The sequence below is a fragment of the Anomalospiza imberbis genome, chromosome 1 (genome assembly GCF_031753505.1).
Source record: "Anomalospiza imberbis isolate Cuckoo-Finch-1a 21T00152 chromosome 1, ASM3175350v1, whole genome shotgun sequence".
Taxonomy (NCBI): domain Eukaryota; kingdom Metazoa; phylum Chordata; class Aves; order Passeriformes; family Viduidae; genus Anomalospiza; species Anomalospiza imberbis.
This window is the reverse complement of record NC_089681.1, coordinates 124,091,458-124,116,317: the sequence shown is the minus strand read 5'-3', so window position 1 is coordinate 124,116,317 and position 24,860 is coordinate 124,091,458. Positions and strand designations below refer to the sequence as shown.

At 37.0% G+C, this 24,860-nt stretch overlaps 1 protein-coding gene across 11 annotated transcripts in view; it reads right to left on the bottom strand.

The window, feature by feature from the left end:
* The window catches only part of ETV1 (ETS variant transcription factor 1), a 116,535-nt gene that overhangs the window by 47,528 nt on the left and 44,147 nt on the right, over window positions 1-24,860 (bottom strand). For 2 of the 11 annotated variants that reach the window (XM_068209972.1, XM_068209965.1), the window contains 5 exons: window positions 20,090-20,238; window positions 18,023-18,157; window positions 17,141-17,228; window positions 15,390-15,437; window positions 5,448-5,501 (listed from right to left, as the gene is read on the bottom strand). In XM_068209972.1, the coding sequence (XP_068066073.1) occupies window positions 5,448-5,501; window positions 15,390-15,437; window positions 17,141-17,228; window positions 18,023-18,067 (235 nt within the window). In that variant the 5' untranslated portion in view covers window positions 18,068-18,157; window positions 20,090-20,238. Of the gene's footprint in view, window positions 1-1,420; window positions 1,468-5,447; window positions 5,502-6,830; window positions 6,892-14,872; window positions 15,223-15,389; window positions 15,438-17,140; window positions 17,229-18,022; window positions 18,158-18,246; window positions 18,271-18,303; window positions 18,460-18,683; window positions 18,850-19,294; window positions 19,442-20,089; window positions 20,239-24,860 lie in introns of those variants that run through there. The other 9 variants (XM_068209979.1, XM_068210002.1, XM_068209960.1 and 6 more) reach the window with 9 other exon arrangements.

The following is a 24,860-nucleotide window of genomic DNA, read 5'->3' as shown; positions in this document are numbered from 1 at the left end:
CTTGCAGATCTACACTCAAAGAAAAGGTTATTCCAGACACACAGGCTCCAAATAAAGGCAAAATTAAAAAAAAAAAAAACCTCAAAAAAACAACCTGAAAAGATGCTGGTGTGTGCAACTTGCCACACACAGACAACCAAAATGCTACCAACTGTAATTTCTAGAACATTGTGCACTACCAAGACATGACTACCAGCTGCCTATGAAGTGAATCATCACATTAAAAAAAAAAATACTTTTTTTTTAGTCCACTAAAATCTTTTCTAGAAGCTGCAAAATTAAACTATTCTGCATCAAAACCAATTCCAGTAAATATACCTCATTTTGACTTCAGTAGACCTGTCAGAACTCCTAGTATTCTGGTGTTTTCTACTTTTATTGTGTGGGGTTTCTTCTCCAAAATATGTCAAAATAAGGGAAAATTAACCTCTATCAATTTCTCATCACCTCTTGCTATACTAAAGCAAGCATAAAACACTCTTCTAATTCTGAAATTCACTTTTGAAATTTGAATCACAGAAAGAAAGAGAAAGAAAATAAACCAAAAGAAATATTTTTACATGGTAATGCAAAATGTCATTCTTTTTATGCTGCAAATATATAAATAAATATTAAAGCTTTTCCTCATTTAAACTGCATTTGGAATATCCTACACCATTAGTTAAAATGACAGAAGAATACAGCTACCTGAAGCCTATGTAAAGAATCTCTCTTTAACAGGCTTTTAAAGATTGAAGCCAGAGCATCTAAAAAGCACATCCGTGAATAATTTAAGATTCCTGGCATCTACATTGAAAGCACCCCTTTACTAAACCTGAAGGAACAAAAAAAGAGGTAAGAGAAAGAATAAAGGTAATGAAAGATCAGTGACAAAATCACTACTAAAAGAAGTATATTTTCTATCTTAAAGTTTAATCAGACATGGAAAAGCATGGATTTTTACAGCCAGCCCTTCAATTTACTGTCAAGAGATGTGGTCTAACACTAACATTTACCCCTTGGCAGTGGTAAGGTAAGGCTGTGATGATCTCGGAAACAATGCAGGAACAAAATAAACGAGAAGGAAGGAAACTGATCAAGAAGGTGAAGCACAAGACAATTCCTCATTAACAGAAACTCCATAGCAAATAAAAGCCAAAATCTAAATCTTATAATTAATTTAAAATATGTAACTAATACTTCAAGGCAAAAGAAAAAAAAAAAAAAAGGAAAACTCTGAAAAAGTAGATCCATGCAAATACATATTATTAAAACAAAATAAACCATGATTATACTATTAAGACATCAGGCAATTTAGTTTGGTGCAGAGTAGTCCCCATTTATAACCAACTGTACCAAGGTCACATTACAATTCAGTGTTTTGTTGACAATACCAAGTTTTCTTTGCCAACTACATCTTTTAAACATCAGCAAATCCTACCTACTTCCTCTTATGTCTGTCACAGAAACCATCCAAACAATGGGAGCAAGTAATCTTCACCTCAACGGCTATTGACTTCGGGCAAACTGAACACTTTATTCATTTTTACTCCTGGAGTGGAAAGTCCTTGCTGTTCTACGGTATCTGAAAGCCTAGCCACTGATTACAACCAGTTCAGGATCTGGCTCCTCCTCAGTATATGAAAATGGACTTGAAACAATAGGAAACCTTATCTGAGGAAGTTAACACAGGTCACCCTTCTCCAAATGTGAATACTGATTTTATATTGAAGGAAAAACAGCTTAATTATGTTTTATGAATTGGATAAAAAATAGGAAAAAGTGTCACATACAGAATGTTGATTAAAAAGAACCACCCCAAAACATTCGCCTTTTTTGAGGAAACAGATTTTTTACATCTTTGCTTTACACAACTTTTCATGTTATTGTTAAAGAATAGTCATGAGGAAGTTACCTGAATGTTCAGCAAAAAAGTGAACTGAATTATAGAAGCAGATTCAAAACAAGACAAAACCAACCTGCCTGATACTAAGAAGTTTTGGGTAAAAGCCTGTAGAAGTGATTCCTCACTCCTTCTGTGGAATTTTTATTTCTTGCAAGAAGGAAAAAGAAAAACTAAGAAAATTACACTATTTAATATGCAATTCAATATTTTTCCAGTATAAGTTCAAACAAAAAGAAATCTTTTTTATACACATTTTTGTCTCTTAGAACTCAAAAATTTCAGTGCTCAAAGAAAGTAGAAAGGTACAAGAAACCAGACTGTGTTTTGTTTTTCAAATTTCAGCCAAACAAGCTAGTTGTTATCTAGTCTAAATTCCACTCACTCTAAACAAAATTACACGAATGTTCCTTGGAATAGGTATGCCAAATTAAAAAATATTTAATAAAAAGGTAAGAGAAGATGGGGCTTTGATGACAAAAAAGTAAGGTTTGAAAGTGCAGGCATTACTAAAATTCTTATGGTAGGAAGGACCTCTTTACAGTAAAGGAGTAACAAAACAAATTTTACTTTTAAACAGCTTAAAGCTTGACATGCTGGATCCTTATCTAATAGAAATACACGTAATTCCAACAACGTCAATAATACCACATGAAATTATGCTAGCTGTTGATCTCACTCATAATATCTAAAGCCCACACCTAACTATAAATACACATATTATGTTTGCTTTTCAAAAACTGATTGAAGTTTAATAGCAAGTCATAATTGAAATATTCATGGTCCCAAGCTAGCTTTGAAGTTAAATCCCTGAGTGGACAAAGTGGACTGCATATCTAATCTAAACTAAATGTTTCCCCTAGTTACTAATACCAGTGCAGTTTCACTAGTTAAAATCATTATTACAGAAAATAAATGCAAAAGCCACAGCACTTTAAGGGGCATTTAATCCTGCTCAGAGCTAGGACACAGCACATGATCTTGGCAGTATCAGCTCCTCCACTACCTTCCACATCTTGCTTCAAGAGTTGATTTCTTCAAATCACCAAGCTGGTGATTTCTAGGCAAGAAAATTTTAACCCCACTGCTCCAGAACTGCTACTGTTGCTGAAGCTTCTTAAGTCTCCTTTTAATGTTTCAATTTAACATCACAACTTTCAATTTAACAGTACAGATCTGTCTCGGCTTTAAAGCCCCTTTCTCAAGAAATGAAGCTATAAATAAAATGTCTTTTTTTTTCTACCTGGACTGCAGATTGTAACTGTTTCACTGGAACACTTCAGTTTTCTTTACACACTTTGCACATCAGATACACACACCTATCAATATCCAACTCTATAAATGAAATTTCTGTAGCAAAGCAGAGTTTAGTTTAGATGCCTTTAAACTGAAGTAGCTGTGACCCCCTTCATCGGTTTACATTTCTGTCCTTCTTCATTTTTGTCTCAATTAAAAGTATTAAACACTAAATCTGTGACAGCTTGTCCATTCTCTCCCACGTAAAAATAACAATAAAAATTAAAATAAATAGAATAAAATGAAATAAAATAAAGTAGATATTAAAAAAAAGAAATCAAGTGCTTTTGCCAGACTGCTGCCAGTAACGGGCTCAGTACTGCACAGTTATAGACTATATAGAGCAAGTCATTATAATGGAGTTTGAAGGCAGGCTTGGATCTAGAGAAAACAGTCACAATTGTGCTACTTCTGCAGCAGTAGTTTCCCCATGGCTTTGGTTATGTTGATCTCCGTTCCTGTTTTGCAGAGCCCACAGCTACATACATTATATCCAAGTATATGTCTGAAACTCCATAACCTTTGCCAGAGTAACTCTCCAGGAAGCTCTCCTGACCTTTACTTAAGATAAAGAAACCAACTGAAATGAAGAAATAAATGTTCCTTTGATAATACTGTGTAAGCTGTGGCTAAGGAACTTTGAAACACAACAGCATTAATAAAATAGCCATATTAGGAGAATTTCTTTATCACCAAAAGCAGTGGCCAGCTTCAATGGGGCTTTTCATAGTCCAAAATTATTTTCCAAGAATCATTGACTCGTTGTGTAACGATAATTGTGGGTTAATAGAAGCCCCAGTTGAACTTTGTACTCTTACTCAAAGGCATATGCATGAATGACTATATTTGGATACAGATCCATATGTAAAGTAACATAACTGATTTTCAATTTATAGATTGTTTTGTCTTTTGTATTATAATTTAATTTTAAAAAAAGTCTTTGAAGACAGAGGTTAAAATAAAAAAAAACCTGTTATAAAAGGCAATTTTCAAAGTTTAGAAGTGACCATGATTGTTGGTTAGCATATGTACAGGAACTTTGAGAGAAAAACTAATTTTAATTGTTGCTGTGCAGGGATACTATCCTGCACAGCAACAACTCCAGGGGATTAAAAAAAAGCGTGGGCTTTTTTTTGCCTCACAAAATGCTGTTATGAATACTCTCAAAGAATTCCTCTTAAAACAGCTTCTTAATAACTGGAAAAAGTAATCTAAAAGATTTATAAGAAAATTCAGTAAGTGTGAATTTTTTTTTGGTTTATAGACAATTTGAATGCAATTCTTCCTAATCTCTCTATATTAATCTTAATATTTCAGTATATTAATGCCTTGTTTAACAGCTTTCTGGTTTAGTGAACTGCAGTAATTCACTCCAATAGGATAAACTATTTAAGTTATTTAGCAAAATGGAAAAGCTACCATGTGCTGTACTACAATCAGCAGACACTGTTTAGAAGAGACCTCTGATGACAGGGAGAAGCCTTGCCATGAAGAACAAAACTACAAAAAAGAAGCTCCAAGAAGCCTGTGACTGTCAGATGTTTCTCATGCTATGCCCTTGCAATCATCCAATACCACAGAACATCAGGTACAGCAAAATGGAGCCAGCTTTTAACAGAACAGGAGCCTTTTAATAGGTAAAGGCAAGACTTGAGGAGTATAGGCTGATAAAAATAAGTTTAGACTCTAGTTAAGTAAGTAGAAAACAACGCAAAGCACCCAGCTTAACATAACTCCCATTTTCAGCAATTAACTCGAAGGAAAATATTATTTGAAAAGAAAGAAAAGGCCACATGCTAAGACAACTTTAAAATGCTTCAGCTATGGCTGTATTTGATTGATTACGTGGAGAATCTTATTTATTTATTCATACACAAAATATGTTGAGCAGCCTCTGCTGAGCAGAGATGCATCCTACGTCCCACAGTATCTGATCTGTACCGGCTAAAAAGCTCCTCTGCACACTCTACAGACAAAGAAAGTCCTTCCGCCTCCACAACCTAAGTTTTTCCAGTCTTCCCTGGGGCTGTGGATGGAAATGACAGGGAAGGGCCCCATGCTAAAGGTTATACCTTCAGCCCAAAGAAGTTCTTTTGGCTGCATGTCAAAATGGCACTTGCCTTATCTACTCATCACACTGATGTCACCGATCAGCAAAGGAGCTATCACATGACCACAATATGACAAAACAAATAACAAATACAAAGATGCAGATATAAATATACAAATATGTATATTTCAAGAAAGTGATGATTTGTAGTATACTTACAACTTTCAGCCTGATAGTCTGGCACAAACTGCTCATCATTGTCAGGTACCTGAGCTGAAGAAAGGAAAACAAAAACAAAACAAACAAAAAACAAGAATTAAAATAAGCCATTAAAGCATAAATAAAGACTCTTGTGCTTAATTTAAAGCACAGTCAAATTTAAAATTATGATTTTTTTGTTTCTTCATTGTTGAGTATGAAAATCAGGCAAGCGCATCATTTTAATATCAGATAAACCCTCGGGTGAAGCTGTGTGGTGCAGCGGGAGTCCAGAGAAGTCCCGGCACAGAACAATGGGAATGGGAGGATGTGGGAACTCACTGGCCCTGCCTCACTCCCTGTACCAGGATCTGGACCTACCAAGCCACTGGTAAAACTCATTAATGCTTATTTTCAAAGTATCTGCACATAAAGTCCACATAAAACCAAATCCCACTGATTAACACTAATGCTTCTTTAACCTGAAACTACCACACCGTCGGCTTACGTAAAAGTGATTCCAATTTTTCGTGGCAGTCAGCCAACACAGTAGGGATTTTCTGTTATTGTTTTAAATATTCAAAAAGAACTATTTTACCAGACCACAGAATTCCTGGTTCAATGACAACATTTCAGACATCAAAAAAGGTTTACTTAAAACAAAAATCACTATTAACATCCATTTGCCTTTTGTAAGATCGTCTTTGCTTTTAGGAAACTTCCATCACAAACCTGAGCTATTAAATACAATCATTTCACGGTCTGCTGATAGATAATTTTGCTCTTCTGGTACCACATTTCCTTTTCATTGTATATCTAAGACATTATCCATCTCTCAAACTGTGTGGTAAACTCATTTAAACCATTTAAGCTGAAATAGCACTAAACGTTTATTATAGATGAATACATTCAAATAAGTGCAGAACATTACACAGAAGCGGCGTCCTCGGAGCATGACTGTTTCAGGTACATCAAGAGAGATCCAGCTTATCTTCTCTTAACTTTGTCATCTTTTCCTCAACATCCACACTAACAGGAATCGCCACAGCAAAGCTGCGTAAAATTCTCGTTTAAAAATACTTTCCACAGTTCTTGTCCAAAGACAAGCAAATAATTCATATGAGCTTAATTAAAAGTCAACATCTGCCATGATCTGGTTACCCAACAAGATTTGAAAGGTAAATGCTGCTTATATAATCATTTATCAAAACTATGACTATCATAACTGTGACTATCAAATGTTCTTAAATATAAATACATTAATTGACAAAATGTGACTTTCGTGCCCTTCGGAACACTTTCTAGTATAGGAAATGCATATTCCCTATTATATATGTGCAATTTCTACTAGTTTTTATATAATTTGTTTGAATTAAAAATATATATTTAATTTAAATAACTCACAATTATTTTGAATGTGCATTACAGTGCTCTTCATGGACCAGATCTTCACTCCTTTACTCAGAAAATATTTCTAATGACTTAACTGGAAGTTTTTTTTCCTGGGTAAAGAGTTCAGAATCAGGCTCATAATACTGAAAAATTATTTGCTCTGAGTTTTAAAATAAAATTAAAATCCTACTGTCTTAATTGTAGCAAATACCCCTTAAAAATTACCTTGGTAATGTGCAAATACAGATTTTATAGAAGTGTGAGATAAATACACTAAGTGTAATTAGCTTTTCTTTGAAAAAAAAAGAATAGCTACTATTGCTTTGTTGTTCGGGTTTCTAATTTAAAAAAAAAAAACTGAACAAAATCAAACCTGACAGTAACCCATCCTTTTAGAATAAATTAGTACCTCTGAGGACATATTGGCTCCTCGAAGTTTGAAGTTGTATAAAACACGATCAACCCAAATATTCCTAGTATTTTGATGCATTCAATTTCTTTTTCTTCCAGAGAAACCACAGAAGTTTTACCAAGAATGAACTCAGGGACAGGCTGTGCCCAAATACTAACACTCCGCAATTTCTGACATTTAATGCAATTGACTACACGTGACTGTTTGGCATTTTCCTTACAAAAATGCCAACTATTTGACTGTCACAGAAAAATCTCATTATGAATCAAGGTCTTTTGCCTAAAAATCAGTTCCTAAGATTTCTAATACTTCCACTTGTTTTTGAAGCATCTGTGAGTACATTCAGAGTTAAAGTAATTTAATCAAGTAACTTCTTGTTTACAGAAGACACATCCCACACAATTTTCTTAAGCCACCCATCATTTTCAAATGCAGCAAGGAGGCTAGCAGAATTTTTTTTTTTAACATGCACCTGCATTTTATATATACATGTATATGTAGAGATAGATATAAAAATTTGTTAATCTAGGATATCTTTTAAAACCTCAAAGAAAACAAAACCCCCTTCTGTTTAAATAAAGAGGCTACATTTAGTGGTTGCAGAACAGGGATAGAAATCTCATATAACTTTCCAGAGAGTCCTCTGTGCACTGGACAGCTTCACCAGTGCTTCATTCTGGTTTTATCAGTTTAATTTGACTTAGTCCAGAAAAAAATCTGTTGTAGAGATTTATGTATATATCAGTAAGTAAGGTCCTTTTTTTTTTTCCCCAGCCATAGTACTCTATGAAAAAAATAAAATGTATCTGGTTGAACTGTCATAGAAACCACTACATTACTGCCATTACCCCTGATTTGCTCTTGTTTATGGAGTAAACAAGAATAATGTACTTTATTCTTGGATCTCCAAAATTTATGAAGGCATATTTAATAGAGACGGAGCACATCATTTTATTGGTATGCTAGAAACAGGTGGAGACTATGCTGTCAAAATTTACTTTCAATGCAATATTAACATAGCCTTAAAAGCCTCTGTAGAGAAAGGAACAGCTCAAGTTAAAGAGTGTTTAAAACCCTACCAAATATAAACAAAACAAATAACAGCATCCAAAATATTCAAACTAGGAACATGCATTTCCACCTGGAATGCAAATTTAGTAGCATCAGTACCTTAGAAATGAGCCCACAAGCCTATATGGAGAAATTAAACTTTCTAACTAGTTGAAATGAGTACTTATTTCTTTCACTTAATCTGATATTATTCCTAAAGAAGCAAAACTGAAACTTGCATATGATCATACTGCTGAAATGCAAGCACTCATCATCATACAGAGACTCCTTCCAGCAGCATCTTGCTGTGAGATGCTGTACCATGGGATACATCACCCCATTGCTCAAGCAGAGGAGGGCTTTTGTACCTGGATTTTGGATAATTACAGGTACATTTTGCAGCAAATTAAATAGGCAGGTAAAGACACTTCCGCATGAATGTCTGAAAGGAAAATGTAACGTGCAGTGTCACAACTGTCTACACATTTATATACATAGGCCATTCATTTCCTCTTTTATTCATAAATACTGCAACTTAGCAAGGCCGCCATAAAAGCTTCTATTAACGTACACAAGACACAATGCAGAAATCAGCAAAACCTTTTTTTTTTTTACTTTGCCATTCAGAGGGAAATTGAAAAAAGATATCTGAAATGATCACCCATCCGAATGAGAACATTTCCTTGAGCTACTTAATTATGGGGGTCTGAGAAGGCAAGTATATTCCAAAAGACTGATAAAAGGTTTTGAAGGATATTAAGCACGTGGCTTTTACTGCTTATAGCAGAAGCAGCTACATGAGTTCATTCCACATTCAGAGCCATCAAGTCTCAGACTCCTGAAGCAGACAACATCTGCAGCATAAGCTATCCAACTCGGCCTAGAATATTACCAAAAGTTTTGGTTTTTTTTTCCTTCTGACTATAGCTATAATGTCTCAAGAGGATTTGGAAAGCATGCAGAAATTTAAATTACTGTCTTGAAGATGTTAGCAGTTTAGGTTTTATGGTTTCACTACCTACTGATATATGCAAACATTCACAGCACAAAACTACTTAATACTTGTTTGTAGTTTTTAAAGCTTTAAACACTCTTTGAAAGGCTGAACTGACAGCTCATTTTGCAAAGGCAAAGCAATTTGGAGGGACAAAAAGTTTAGAACTCCGGCCTGTTAGCTTGCTTTCATTGCAAGTAAACAAAAAGTCCCCATTAACAAGCATCCAGGACAAAAGGAGTTAATATTTAATTAAAACCAGCTCTATCCACTGTAACAATGACCTGGAGCCAAACAAGGCAGAAGATGTATGAGTCATTCTTTCTGCCAGTGAATGAGACAGCTGATCTCCGAAGCAATTCCTCAAGACAAGCAGTCAGAACTGGAGTTCTGCCTCCATTCACAAAAACACAGTCCAGCATGAACCATGTGGCCCCAACCACAAGCTTTTCATGTCACACCCTTCCAGAAAGCTACAGCAAAGTAAACTTGAACTTTAGGCATAAACACTGTGATTTCACTGCTTTGTCTCAAGATGCAGCACAGACCTGCTGAGGAACGTTATTTAATAAATGAAAAGTTAAGCAAACTATAAAGGGCTTAAACTTAACTCTTCCTTCTCCCACTCACACACTGCTTCCAAAAGCTCAGCTGCACTCCAGAGAAAGGTGTTCCTCTTAAAAAAAACCCTCAAAAAACTGGAAACTGTCCAGAAAAACAAGAAGCTGAAAATGCTTCACTTCAAACTTTATTTTGGGTAGCAGAACACTTCCTGCGGTACTGTGTGCTCTGACCTCATGCTTCACTTTTAGAGCTAAAGCAATTAGTTTTAAAATATCCATCATTTATTCAAAGTGGCAAAAGAAATTGAAATTGACAGGAAATTCTATATGAGCAGTAGTATTTTGGCCTCAGCTAAAATAAGACTTTGGGCCTCAACAGTAATGGATCTATTGCGTTTTCTTAGATTCATTGTCTGAAAGATTGGCTGAATTGTAAGAATTCCTGAAAGAGTTGGGGTGGGGGGGTGTTGGTTGGTGGCTGTACTTTTTCCACAGGAACAAATGTTTCTAACAAAGAAGTGTTGGGAAGGTAAAACAGTGATAAATTTCAAGATGGTAAAAAACACTGTTTCCCATAAGCACTGGATTTGCTGTCAAAACAACCCCAAACCCTTTTTACATAATGTGAGATGCTCTGACTAATAAACTTAAATGCACTTCAAAACTAGCTCCAGATCTCAAAATTCTTCCTTATGTGAATAATCCCTAGGAATATGAAGATGGGTTTGCAGAATCTGCTCTTCATTTGCTGCTATACTAAAAATGAGAAAAAAGTTAGCTTTAAAAGAAGTACTCACATTTAATATTTTGCTACATGCCTCATGGTTAGCAAACCCCTCTCCACTTTTGAAAATTATGATTTTGAGTGAAATTTACTTTACTAGCAAACAAGAAAAACATTAAAAAGTTTATTACTACACAGACTTTCAGACTTGTCGATTTTTGGTGGGTTTATTACTTTTGGATTTTTATTTTAATAACATTCCCTTCCCTCCTTTTTGCTTAATCTACCTGTTCGGGATTTTTTGTGCAGATATTTATGGTCATGAGCTGTGAGTATTAGAAAATCAAATCTATCAGATCACTAGAGCCCACAAAAAAAGAAAAAAGAAAAGAAAATGAGATATTCTCTGTACTACAAACTGAAAGTATTTTCACTTATTTTAAGAGTGTTTGTTCCTATCAGGCAGATTTCAGTCATGGAGGTATTAAATTACAATTTCTTGACTCTTATTGCTCCTATAAAAACGTGGATAGTTCTTGAATGTGGCTACATGCCATCCACCTTACACTGGCTAAATTTTACAACTTTTTGGCAGAAAAAAGCTAGTTAGCCAGATTAAACAAAGCCACTCTAACTAGACTAATATTTGAAGATCCAGTACTCTCTTTTATTAAAAGCAATCCTTCAAGACCTAGAAACTATTTCTTTTCACACCTCTTCATTCAGGAACAAAACTACAAGTCAACACTTACTTAGACATCACTGCAACACTGGTGGGACCTTCACATTAGGAGACCAGAGGGAAGAAACTTATTTCCTCGAGTTAATTCCGAAGTCGGCCAATAATTATTTGAGAGAAATGACTTACTTTCAGATACTAAGAAGTGGCTTCTGAATACCAGTAGCCTGAAGAAGCCATCCACTCAATTTAGCAGAGTTGCGGTAGAGGCACGAACTCGTTACCTGTAGCTGTTATTTCAAACCCCTTACTGTTTACTTAATCTTTTTGTATGTTTTTCAAATCACAAAGAATGTTGTATTTTAGTTTTTAGTATTTTGCCATCTGAGAAGCTTATTAACTATTGCTGCAAGAAGCAGATCTAGAGCATAAATTTATTATTTGTCTTCACTTGGGATGCCTTTTATGTATCTTAAACAAGCTGTAGGAGAAATTAGTATCTAAATGATATTTTTTTCAAATCTGAGTTTTTTGTTCATCTAGTATTCCCCAAAACCAAATGCTTTCACCATAGAAAGAAGAGACTCACTCACTACCAATTTGTTCTCTCTTCATTTTGTTCCACAACAAGTAGGTAGAGCTACCATGACAAGATAACATTAGATTAATATTTTAACCACTTTTTCCAAGTCACCGAACAATTGCTACCTGACAGAACCGATCTGATTCCAAATACATGGAATCAATAAAGCCATTTTATAGTATTATCATGTCAAAATGTTGCCACTGAGTTATTTAAATATAAAAGATGAAATCCAAATAATATTTGTCTTGATTAGCAATAGGCAACTTTAACTATTTCAAGGATGAACATTGAAAAAATTACTAAAGGCTTCCCATTTTCAATTTCTAGCATGAGAAAACTGTTATACTCTATCTTCTGTTTTGCATAACAATTGACACAGGGCAATCTTAGAGTTGTTTTACATCAAAATAATTTAGAGTCTTTCTTACATATATAATACTACACAGAGTAAGAAGTAAAACTCATTTCCATAAATATCTACTATGCAGCTAGTGGAATACATTTGTGAGCTCTCTGTAAGTAGTATTCAGCTTGTTAATTATGTAGTAATAAAATATTAAACAGGTTACAAAAATTGTTTACATTTGGATTAATTCTTTAATACAAGTGAACCACCATTTTCAAGAGGAAGATAATACATTTCTTTTTTGTTTACTTGTTTGCCACCAACTTGTCACAGGTGACACTAACTGTAAAAATCTTTAGGCTGAAATGTGTGATGCAGTAAGGACAGCTTCAGGAAAAGCAAAACAAAGAAAAATCCACAAGCATTATTTCTGTGTGTCATAAAATGCAACTCACTTTCTTTTCCTAACTAATAAGTAGATTTTTGACCTGGTTACTCCCCAGTGAGGATCTGAACTTGTGGGAGAAACCTGGTCAGCTGCCACTGCTTTTCTTAAAAAGGGTCAAGATGTTTTAAAATTTCATGGCCATTTCCTTGGCTCCAGAGCCTTATGAAAAGAAATATGTAAACAGTACTGATGCTGCCAAATTGGCTGACTTCTAGCCTAGGAAGGTCCAGAAGAACATAAATGGACACATCTAGCAATGGGTAAACAAGTCTGATTTCAAAATCTGTTTCCTGGCTAAGCTCATCCATATAGACATTTGAGCAGAACTACAATGTCCTCAAACACTAGCATATTATAAAGGCTAACAAATTGTTATGGGAGTTTTGGGTTTTTTTTTTTTTTTCCATAAAACTTTGGGATCAAGCTAATAGCTCAATATTTGATGTTGTTATCTTAACTTTTTATTTCAGTTTTAGTTTAGCCTTATGAAAAGCTATGCAAAGTTTGTTTCATGAAACAGCTCAAACCACGGCATGGCCCGAAACAGAGATTTCTTAAAGTATTTCTAGAACACTGAAAAACCTGCAATATTTAGTCGCAATATACTGTGGACAAATAGCGTTATTTAGGTTATTACTTTCTGCTAGGTTAAAAAAGGATCTTTTTTTCATTTTTAATTATTTCCCAGATTATTTTATCTGCCTTTATAAAGGTTATTCAACCTAGCTGACATGGGACTAGACATATTCTCTATCAAAACCTATCTAAATTTATTCAGTGAAATACACTCTGATAAAGAGGTTGGCTCTAAAACAAATGATTCTAGTCTAAAATAAGCAGTGCCTTCAGATTAAAAATTGCCATTACATTAATTTATGTACCTATGGAAATGATCAAATTTTAGTTTTAAATTCTGCATTATTTTTCAAACTTCCATTATTATCTGCACATGCATTATGAATCTGCCTGTATTTTTTCTGACTTAAGATCAAAGAAATTCAACCATTTTTCAGAAACAAAACCATCTATGCCAGTGAAACAATCAAACTGAAAGTTAACATCTAAATTAAAATATAGTATCTTTTGAGTAGCATTTTAACATGTTTCTGATTTGCAAACATGAATGAGATGATACAATGTAAAGAGCTCCTTAGGAAAATCACCACAGGGAGACAGCTACAGCTGACTATTATACTACAAAAATGATCTTAGTTCAGGACAGCCTGTTTTAAATTATTAGGGAAGAATTGTATTAGTTCATAAAAATATATCCTATGTCCCATTAATTTCAGGAGGGGTTTATGATTATACACAGAATTACCCCACACTAAAACAAATAGTAGCAGAAAAAAATTTCATCAAAATAAACAATACCTCACAACTTACTAACAGGTAAAGAGACCACAGAAAAAGCTGTTAAAACAGAATCGGGGCATAAACAAGTAGTCAGCAATACTTCCCTTTCTATGAACACCAACAGCAAGCATTTCACCCCAACATCCCTCCTTTAAAACAAAACTTAAACAAAACAAACAAAAAAACCACCTCAAAACCAAAAAATATCACAAAAAAAACAACAACAAAAAACCCCAAAAAAACCAAATACAGAACATCTCTTCTATAAACAGCTGTGAATAGTCCTGTACAGGAAAAAACTTAAACATATGTGAATTTAAATCAGGATCACATTCATTTAAATCAGGATGAATCTGGAGAGATAATTTTAACTTGCACCAAATTTATGTCTTTTTCAGATGCAGAAGTTTACATAAAAAGCTGACCAGAAATATTAAGAAGAGATAATGCACAAAAATCTTTATGCTTCAAATAAACAGTACTGCAAATATCAAAGAAAAAAAAATCAGAAAATGTTGCTGAAAACATAAACAGACTTGAAAAAGCAAAAAGGTACCTTGCAACTTGTTAAAGTTCTAATGCAGCAGCTCATTTTTGTTACTGTTGAATGAATATCTCAACAACTACTTGAAATTCAGATTTGTACATTATTGTTCTTAAACCCTGTCTCTTCACTAGAAAGTGCTCTGCAAGATTATTTGAAATACTTAAAAGAGCATGCATGTGTAAAACAGACCGATGGTTTTCTAATCACCCGGTACAGAATCTCATGACTACAAACACAAAGACAAAAATAACATGCAAAATATTTAAAGGTTTCTGAAAAAAAAAAAAAAAAAAAAGGAAAAAAAGAAACAAAAGAAAGAAAAAGTACTGGTTAAGTATTTCATACACACCTAATGTTCTGTGTTGTGAACAAGGTGGAAAGAAGACACTTGCACTTAAATCTTGAAGCATCCCGTCCCGATGAACCCAGAGAAACTAATTTCTGCCATCAGAAAAGTACTCCACCAGAACACCAAATAATTATATGTGCTGCTGAAAAGGAAACAGCAAGCCCAGTTCTGGCTGTATGTAGTCTCTCGAGGTACAATAATATAAACCTGATCAATTGCAATTAAAATCTGAACAGAGGCTTAGAACTTGAAGTCTTGGTGCATTAGTTCTTGCCAAAAGCAGATGTGATTGTGAGCTGGAAGCAATTTCTCCTGGTAATTTGTGATGACACTGGGTAGAGCAGCCCCAGAGTCCCCAAAGACAAACTCATCAGAGGCTCTAATGTATGCATGACACATGAGGTGGCTCTTTTAGAGCTCAATTAATTGGGCTGAACATTAAGACAGCAAGTTCAGGACTTTTTTTTCCCCCTCCAGAGTTGTTTTTCCTCTTTTTACAAGCAGTCTTTTCCCTTACCTTCTGCAAGCCATGTCTCCTGTAATTGGCTCAGATCTTGAAAGAGTTCTGCAAAAAGATAAAGACATGGATAAAACTTAATCAAAAATATATTTTTCCTTAAGAGCAATATACATTAATTCTGCTTTGGCAGTCAAGTGTACAGAAAAAGCAGACATACTGAGGCATCAGTTACTGATTTTTCTACGCCTATTAATAAAACTCCAAGCACTTACTGCATTTTCAGCTCTTGAAATAATAACCAGAATCTTAACAGAGCTCTGTAGTATAAAAGGCTCATTCAGCAACACATAGAAAAGTTAAAAATCATAATATTTCTTACACAGGTGAACAATTTCTTCTTATACAATTCAGGCCTCCTCTTGTAATATCTGCCCAAGATAAAGCTTGCTTGGACTTCCACAGTTCTGCCTGAGCAACAACTGAGTATTTTTAACAGTAGGGTCACCACTATCATACAAAAATTCTGAAACCATGACCTGAGATGCTGCATAGCAAAGAGAAATGTGAAATCTTTTGTACTTCCCCTAATGTTTTACTTCATTATGACATGAGAATCACCACTATTTCCTCTATGCAGTACTCACTGTACTTCTTTAAAACTAAAACCACCTTCTTCATGGACTGAATTTTGCAGCAGCTTATCTTTTGCAATGCACTGAAATCAGTTACCTATAATGGGTGTAAGCCAGAGCAGCATTCGACTTACTTGCAAGCCCCAGAAACTCAGTTACGAAAATTCTGTTTGTTAAGACTTAGTAAGATATTTGAACTAACAAATGGTTTATTTTTAATTTACAGTATTTTGAGAGACTTCCTCTTTTATAATGCTGACAGATAACTATTTACATATACTTAAATGACAGAGGCTATTCATTTATCCTGTGGACTGATACCCCACATGCACATTGGGAAATGATTTAACTGAAAATCAGGAGTTGCTTTTTTTTGAATCTATTTTTCCAGGCAACTATGGATTTTAAAAAGTGTGTCAGTGAGTTCTTACCCTGATAAGATTTACACAGGGGTAGGTTATAGGCCTCTACATATCTTCCCATATGTCTTATGTACATTCAGGGCTCTAGGCATAGCATAATACAGACCTTGTAACAAAAAGAAGTGTTAACAGCTATTACCAGCCTACAGTTCTCAATCTACAATCCTGAGCAGCTACTGATGGGACTAGGTTACAAACCTTTGGGCCTCCAAAACTTTCTCCTGTCTAGGCTCCCTTAACTGAAATTCCCTGGATTTTTAACCCTGTTAGTGTTATACAACAAGAGAAACAGGCTAGCAAGCACCAGAACCCTGACTTTACAGTAAAGCTAGTGAAAATCAAATCTCTACACCCACATTCTCTCACTCCTGCTACCACTAGTGAAGACATACCAGGGAAAAGGACGTTAAAAGATGGGAGTGATGAAGAATGCCCTAAATTTGAAGAGGCCTGATGGTGAAAAACCAGGTGCCATGACTCGTGTCAGATGCCACAAAAGCTTGGCCTCAGTGCATGACATCCATGTGCCACATGTGCACAAAATGCAACAGGGTAAGTCAAGGAAAGACTTTCAACTTTATAAATTTATTGCCTTTGCCAGTTTGTTCTGCATTAGTAAATGTAGTTTTCTTGTCTTGTTTATTCAGATTGATCTAGATATATTTATCTCCAAAATAAATAAATAAAGAGCTCTCAAAAAGCTTCTCTGCATTAGTAAGAAAAGGAGAAGGGGGGGGGAACAGCAAGCCCTCACCTTCTGAATCATGAGCCAGGTCTCTGTTAATGAATTTTCTTTTCCTGACATTTGTCGGTCTCTCATTACAGTTTCTCCCACGCGGATTCTATAAACAGGAAAGATCAGTTACTTTAGAAATCTGAGGTTTGAGATTCGGTTGGGTTTGTTTTGGGCTTTTTTTTTATTTAATCAGGAATATGCAAAGTTGGCATAAATTCTTTACATTTTCAAACAGGGACTTCTTGCAAGCCTTCAATTCCTAACAAAAGATACTGCTGAGCACCTAATATCCTCCAAATGATTCCTATGTCTAAATGCAACACATTTCTATCTATCTATGTAAACATCTATTTGTACAATACATATACAATGTGCTCAAGCAGCAACACAATACCAATCATATTTTTAGCATCTAAAGTATACAAACCTACACAATAGCCCATAAATCCCCATAGCACAAGCTATGCAGGAGAACCCAGACATGAAATTATAATAGACTGCTTTGTTTCCCTGTGTTACTTAAAAAATTGTTTGCAAAGTCCTGAAAGAAAAAAAAAAATAGAGAGGAAAAAAAAAGGTTAATGTTTGCCTCAACTTCATTCTTTTGAACGTTGCAGGCAAACGCAGCCAGAAACTTTGAATGCAGCTGCTGCTGCTCTCGCCTCCCTCATCCGCTAATCATGTGCATGATTTTTTAATCATCCCAAAACTGTCTTTAAAAGAACACGATGCTTTATTGCAATAACTGAGTGAGAAGATAGGCTCATCTTGCAAGCAAAGCTCCCAGATGAAGAGTCGACCCTACAGCCGTAACAAAGCAGAGACTGTGTCTGTAAAACTCCCCCACAGAAATAAGTCGGAGTCAAGTTTATAAACACCAACTTTGAACTGATCACTCACATTGGTGACCATGTAAGGCACTTGCTGGTCATAAAATCCATCCATTCTGCAGCTCTTCCACGAGTCTTAGCTCAGTGTTTTTATTTACTGGGCATTTGATCTGGAGATTTCCTCGGGATCTGGACTCCAATCAGCCTAGAGGGGAATACAAGATGGCTTTTAGATTTAAAAAAAAAAAAAAAAAAAAAAAAGGCAGCATGAATGAACTGCTTGCATTTGCATACCTAATTAACCTCAAAGAGTCCCATTCATAAAAACAACCCTCCCTTCTCTGCCTTCACCTGGGTTACACGCTCCTGCCAGCAAAGCGCGGAGCAAAAGCACTCCGCGGCGGCGGCGGCAGCCAGCGGGGCGAGAGGCAGGGCTTTATTTACACTGCGCGCCGCGCCCGCGGGCGATCCGCGCCGGCGGCAGCCCCGGCTCTCGCAAGCGTGTGCTCAACTCGTAATGGCGAACGCGGGGCTCGCCGCGCACCTCGCGGCGGCGGCGGCGCCCGGCGGCCGCGCACTCAGCGCCCTCACACACACACGCACACGCACACACAGACACGGCCCCCCCGCCCCGCGCACCAGCCACCTTCTCCCACAGGATCGCTCCCGCAGCCCCACCGCCGCCGCGCAATCCTGCGGGGCGCCGGGCAAAGTTGCGGGGGAAGACCCACCTGAAGGCCACGCGCGGCGATCGGCTGCAAAAAATTCCCTCCAAATTTAATAAAAACATTAATTATTCCCCGGCACTTCCCCCTTGGAAGCCGCGAGCGCCACTGACAGAGCTCAATCCCGTGGTTTTTCCTCTCCTCCTCCTCCAGGGGCCCCCGAGCCGCGCCGGCGGATCCCCGCCGCCCATTGGCTCCCCGCGCCCCCCGCCGGATCGCCGGATCGCCGCGCGCCCGCCCGCCCCGGCCCCGGCCCCGGCCCCGGCCCCGCCGCCCCGCCCGGCCCCGCGGGGGGCGACTCCCGCCGCTGCCCCGACCCTCGCCGCCGGCGGGGAGCACGTCGGAAGTCGGCACTCGGGTGCCCGGCGCTATCCCGGGATCCTGCCGCCGGCACGCCGCGTCCCCTACGCCCCCCCGGGTGGCAAGGCAAGGCAACCCCTTCCAGTCACAAAAAAAAAAAAAAAAAAAAAAAATATTTAAAGAAAAAGTTTCGCCTCTCTGACTCCGTAAAGCAAAACGCACCCCCCCACGCACACGCGCGCCCTTTCTGGTGGCAGAGCTGCCCCGCAAAGCGCCGCGGGCGCCCGGAGGTGAGCGCGGCAAGAGACACTTAGTACCGTTTTGTCCGGAGCTGGTGGCATCCCGGGGCTCATGGTTGCTCTCGGTTTGGGTTTTTTTGTTGGGCGTTTTTGGTTGGCGGTTTTGGGGTGGTTTTTTTGTTTTGTTTTGTTTTGGGTTTTTTTTAACTGAATCATAGAAAGCAATTTTTATTTCTATGAGGATGACATAATTTCTAGGTTTTGTGGACAGAATTTGGCAGCGCCCATACACCGGATCTAGGGGAATTTTTGGTGTAGTGGTGCCAGGACCTACCAAGGTCAGGACTTCTGAGGATTTCTCTAAGAAAGCAAGCTTTCTGTTCTTCGGACAGAGTGGCTGTTGGAAGGCTGTATCCAAAAACTCTTGCCTTTCTGAACTGCCAAGATGCACCAAAGCAGATTGTGTGGTTTCGTAACAGTCCTCTCCTTGAGCAGTAAATTCCAGGTACCACAGAAATCAGGTGGTAAATTAAGGTATTCGTGATGCTGTCTTGTTGTGGGATACAAAGTTTTAGGTTTCTATGATCTGATGTAGTTCAGCATTTAACAAGTAAAGCCCCAAAGCCAGCAAGTCCAGCTTCTCACTCGGCCATTTCTGAGGGCTCACTTTATAGCTGACAATGTAAAGCCAACTAAAGAAACCTGCTTTTGCATAATTTCCCTCTCGTGGTTTGAACAATATTCAGGTCATTTCTTCTGTACTACTTTGTTTCGAAAACTATAATTGTTTCATTACACTCTATTCTGGAGCACATTACTCTCTGCCACAACACTTTGATTGTCTTCCTTTCCGATCACAATATCCATACTCACTTGTCCAGTCCAGCTGAGGAAGAGAGAAGCTCTGTATTCCCACCACTTCTGTCGTTCCCCTATGGCCTCCTCAGGGAAAACATCCTCCAGCAGCAGCTTGTTTTTTGTGTTCTTATTCCTTCTGTTTTCACACACCCATCCCAGCATACCTGCAATTACAAGAGAGTAATGTTACTGTAAATGTAAAAACCTGTAATAGTTTTATTCTGTTCTTGACCAAGTCTCTCAGTTGCTGTTCCTGTAAGCCACTTTTGTGATAAAATAATTGGCAATTCTACCCCCCGCCATGGGCAACTCTCACTACACCAGATTGCTCAAAGCCGCATCCAGCCCAGCCTTGAGCACTGCCAGGGATGGGGCGTTCACAGCTTCTCTAGCAAGGCCATCATTTTCTTGTTTATACCCATACTCAGACTGGAGCAGCTGCTGAGCTTATGGGAAGGCTGTGGCTACACATATGACCCTGGGAAGCAAGGGGCCAATTTAACCCCCGGACCAGCAGAGCCAATGAAGCTACTGTCTCCAGCTGACCACCCCACCCCACTGGATGGATATGCTGATCCACTCATCAACCAGCTCCCAAAGCACTACACTTTACCACAATTTCTTCTAAAGCAAAATCAGTAATAGATTTTCTTGTCTTTAAACAGTGCACTAAAAGTTGTTGGTGTGTCAGTCAGCCAAGGCAATTAAATCACATCAAGTGAAGTTTACAAAGTTAGCTCAGAGCCATTGCATATTAGGAATCGCCTATGAAATTGACATGGTGAGGTCCCACTTTGCACTTTCCCACATCACAAACTGCACCTTACAAAGTCTGGCACAGCCCCGTGGCCACCTTCCAGCACATACCACCACCTCCCTCCATGTGCACAGGTTTGGCATCCTGCTTTACTGAGCTGTAGGAGGTCGACTCTCTGCAAACAGCTGAGCTCTCTGTGGTCCCGGCTGGGCTGTAACTCCAAGAGAAGCTGTGCAATAAATGCATCCTGACAGGAGAAGCACTGTATTGCTTGCTGTTCCTCCTCTTGCCACACATCTCTTCCTTCCCTCCTCCCTCTCTCTGGCCCTGTTACACATACTAGGGAGGAAAGGAAGAGTAAAGCTGTTTTGAAGCCCTCTTTATCCTCATCTTTGTTCATCCACTGTGCTGAGTGGTACTCAGAAAAACTTCATTAAGAGGAGGATGCTGTAGATGTAGTTCTGTGTGCTGAATTGCAGTTTTGTATCATCATCAGTCATAACTGTCTCATATGTTAACTGGTGAAGGCATAGTAATTACTTTGTAATATTACATGTTTGTTGAAAATTCTTGCAACTTTTGGGGTTTTTATAAAGTTTTTCTGTTTAAACTTCTCTTTTTGGAAAGAGTAGTTAAAACAACTACTGTTAATAGTATTGTATTATTAAATACCTTTTATTTTTAAATAATCCTTTTAGAAACTGAAAAATTAACTTCAAAATCACTTCCATTTTTAGTTGAAAAGATGAAACAGTTTTTTACCAAATTGAAAATACCCCAAAAATATGCTGAATTTATTTTACTATAAGAAATTATTTTTAAATCAACTTTTTTATAATACTGCTTAAGAAGTAAGGTACTAGTTCTCCTTTACAAACAGATATGTTCAAGTACTCTATAAAGCTTCACTATATACTGAAAATTATATACTATTTCCATTTCTTAGTGGCAATATATACTTCACACATTTATTTGAAAGTGGACAAGGAAATACATATTTTCTGTTCAATTTGACACAATATGGAGTTACAAATAATTGCTGTACTATAATAAGTAAAAGTAAGTCCAGACTGAGCAAAGAAGAGATTCAATAAATACTGGTTTCTTCTGGAAAATGTAGAAAGAGTTTAAGCACATTTTCAAATCAGGAAATAATCATCATAATCCAATATGATAAAATCTAAGTTCAATAATAAAAAAGAATTTAAAAAAAGATCATTAATACTACTCATACTACTTGAGTATTTATTTATACTTGAGTATATATATTACTTGAGTAAAAAAGATCATACTACTTGAAAAGAAGACATAGAAATACACTTAAAATACTTTTTGATGACAAAAATAAACCTTTTGGACACCTTCATAAAAATATGCTTATACCAAAGATAATCCTTCAGAAAAGAGATAGTCACAACTGGAGCATAATATGCAGGTACATTTCAAAGCTAAGTTTAAAAAACCTTACTAGTTTTTAGAAATTATTTTGCTTTATCCATTCCTTCCAGGCATTTCCCCAGTAAACTTTGATGTCACTGATGGGCCTGACAGACAACAAAAAGGATGCCCTCCATCCAAACAACTGTTGAGCAGCAACTTTTAAAACATAGTCTATAGAAGACTCATTAAAATAACAACTACGTATGTGACTGACTACAGAAAATCCATGAAAACCTAATGAGATTTCTGTCTGGTAAATTAACCCTTGACCACATTTTAACCTCTTGACGCTGACTCTTTAAGAAGATTAACAGTGATTATTTTATCATGATGTGTCATAGTGTCAAATAACAAAATAGCATATAACATCAAAATTAAAAAAACAGAAATTAATAGGGCAGATACTTGCCCAACATTATGGCTTTCTGTAAAGCCTTTGTTTCAAATGCAGCATCAAGAACTAAACCTTAAATCAGGAAAAAGGAACATACCAGTAGGAAGAAAAAAACCTGTGATTATATTCACAAGCAGAACTATGAGATATGGCATTAAAAGTACGTGCAAACAAATATCTTCAATGAAAAAAGGAAAGAAAATAACAGTGTTGTGTTTGACTGTATGAATTAACAGCACATTGAATACATCATTGTCATTTAGACCTAGTGTTACAAACCTATAGGCCTCCATAACCAACTGCATTTCAATGTCTGTTTACCTGATAATGCAATGCAGGGCAATTTGCAGAAAACATTTATGTACTAGAAAATTATGCTACATAGGAAAACAAAAAATTAAAATATTTCACAATGAGTGCAAGAAATTAAAATTCCAGACAAATCTTTTATTGCAATGTGTGCCAACCGTATCCTGGGCTCCAGGAAGTAGTAGTGTGACCAGGAGATCAAAGGAGATTCTTCTCCTCTACTCTCTTCTTAGCCAACCTCACTGGAAATACTGTATCCAGCTCCAAGGCCCCCAAAATAAAAATGACGTAGACTTGTTGGAGAGGGCCACTAAGTTGATCATAGTATTTGAGAACCTGTCATATGAAGTGAGACTGAGAGACTTCGGGCTGTTGCACCTGAAGAAAAGAAGGCTCCAGGGAGAGAGACCTTATAGCACCTTCCAGAACATAAAGAGGCCTATGAGAGAGATGGAGTTTTCACAAGGGCATACAGTGAGAGCACAAGGTGGGAACAGTTTTAAACTGAAAGAGGGCTGCTTTAGATTAGATTTGAGGAAGAAATTGTTTACTATGAGAGTGATAAGGCACTACAACAAGTTTTGCAGAGAACTGATGGATATCCTATCCCTAGAAGCGTCCAAGACCAGGCCAGATGGAATTCTGAGTAATCTGGTCTAGTGGAAGGTGTCCTTGTCTGTGGCAGGGTGGTTGGAACTAGATGACCTTTAAGGCCTGGTCCAAGCCAAACCATTCTATGATTCTCTGAAAGATGAAAAGTAAGTTCAGCTTAATAATATTTCCAGCCTTCATCATAACCAAGACTTCAAAGCATAAAAGCTTTAGAAAGGAGAAGGCTTGGCAACTCACTTAGAGCATTGGCCCAGTTGTGGGAGCAGAGTAACCTCAGTATTGTTCTGAATCTCCTAGTGATCTTCTGGGTAATGCCAACACAAGCAACCCCTGTCATCTCACTGGGGTTTTTGTGCCTATAAAGTGAGATTTTGAGCATTGAGTTCTTGACTTGAGAAGTACTGTTGACAATAATATTCTGTTACTATTGATTGTGGAGATTGTGGCTGCATCTAACTCCTTGGATTGTCCTAATCTAGTTCCTTCTGGAGTTTTGAGGAGCAAAAATCCTACTCATATGTATTGATTTCAACTACAATTACTACACAACAGCACTGAATAATCTACAACTGAATCCATGATCAGGATGAATTCTCAGCTCTCTGTGCCAACACAACCAAAACATCAGGCAGTCTTCTAGTGCAAAATACTAGAGAAAACTCAAAAGGCTTCTTGACTGAGTTGTATAAATCATCTTAATCCCATCACAATAATACTAATTTCCTTACCAACTGAGAAAATAAATATAAAATAAAAATTATACTAGTTCAGGACCTAATATAGCAATGTATGAATCACTGGAAGAACAAACCAAGTTAAAATATTAAATGTAAATTGCAATAGATTCTTGCAGGATCAGTGGAGTTTCCAGGATTCTCTCCTTGCAATTAAGTTAATGAAATGGCCAGACATGATAAAGTGATAATGAAGTAGCTTAGAAGTCACTTGAATATCAAGCCAGTAAAATAATTTGTGCATAATCTCACAGATGGCTTTAATTTACATGCCCTCCTGTATGGTTACCAAGAGAGAATCACGCAAACACTTCAGAATCCTTCACATACTTTGTGAGATTTCTGCCCCATTGTGGTTCATAGACTTTGTAGAAAACCTCAAATCTCTTGATGCAGTTATAGTCTAAGGCAAACATAAAGCAAGGAACAGGAAGAGAAATGCTTAAAGATTGTGTTTACTAAGTTTGCTGGGAAATGTCTCATTTAAAACTTGTTCAGTGCACATTAAATGGTTTTGGTCATCATTTAAGCCCTCCTGAA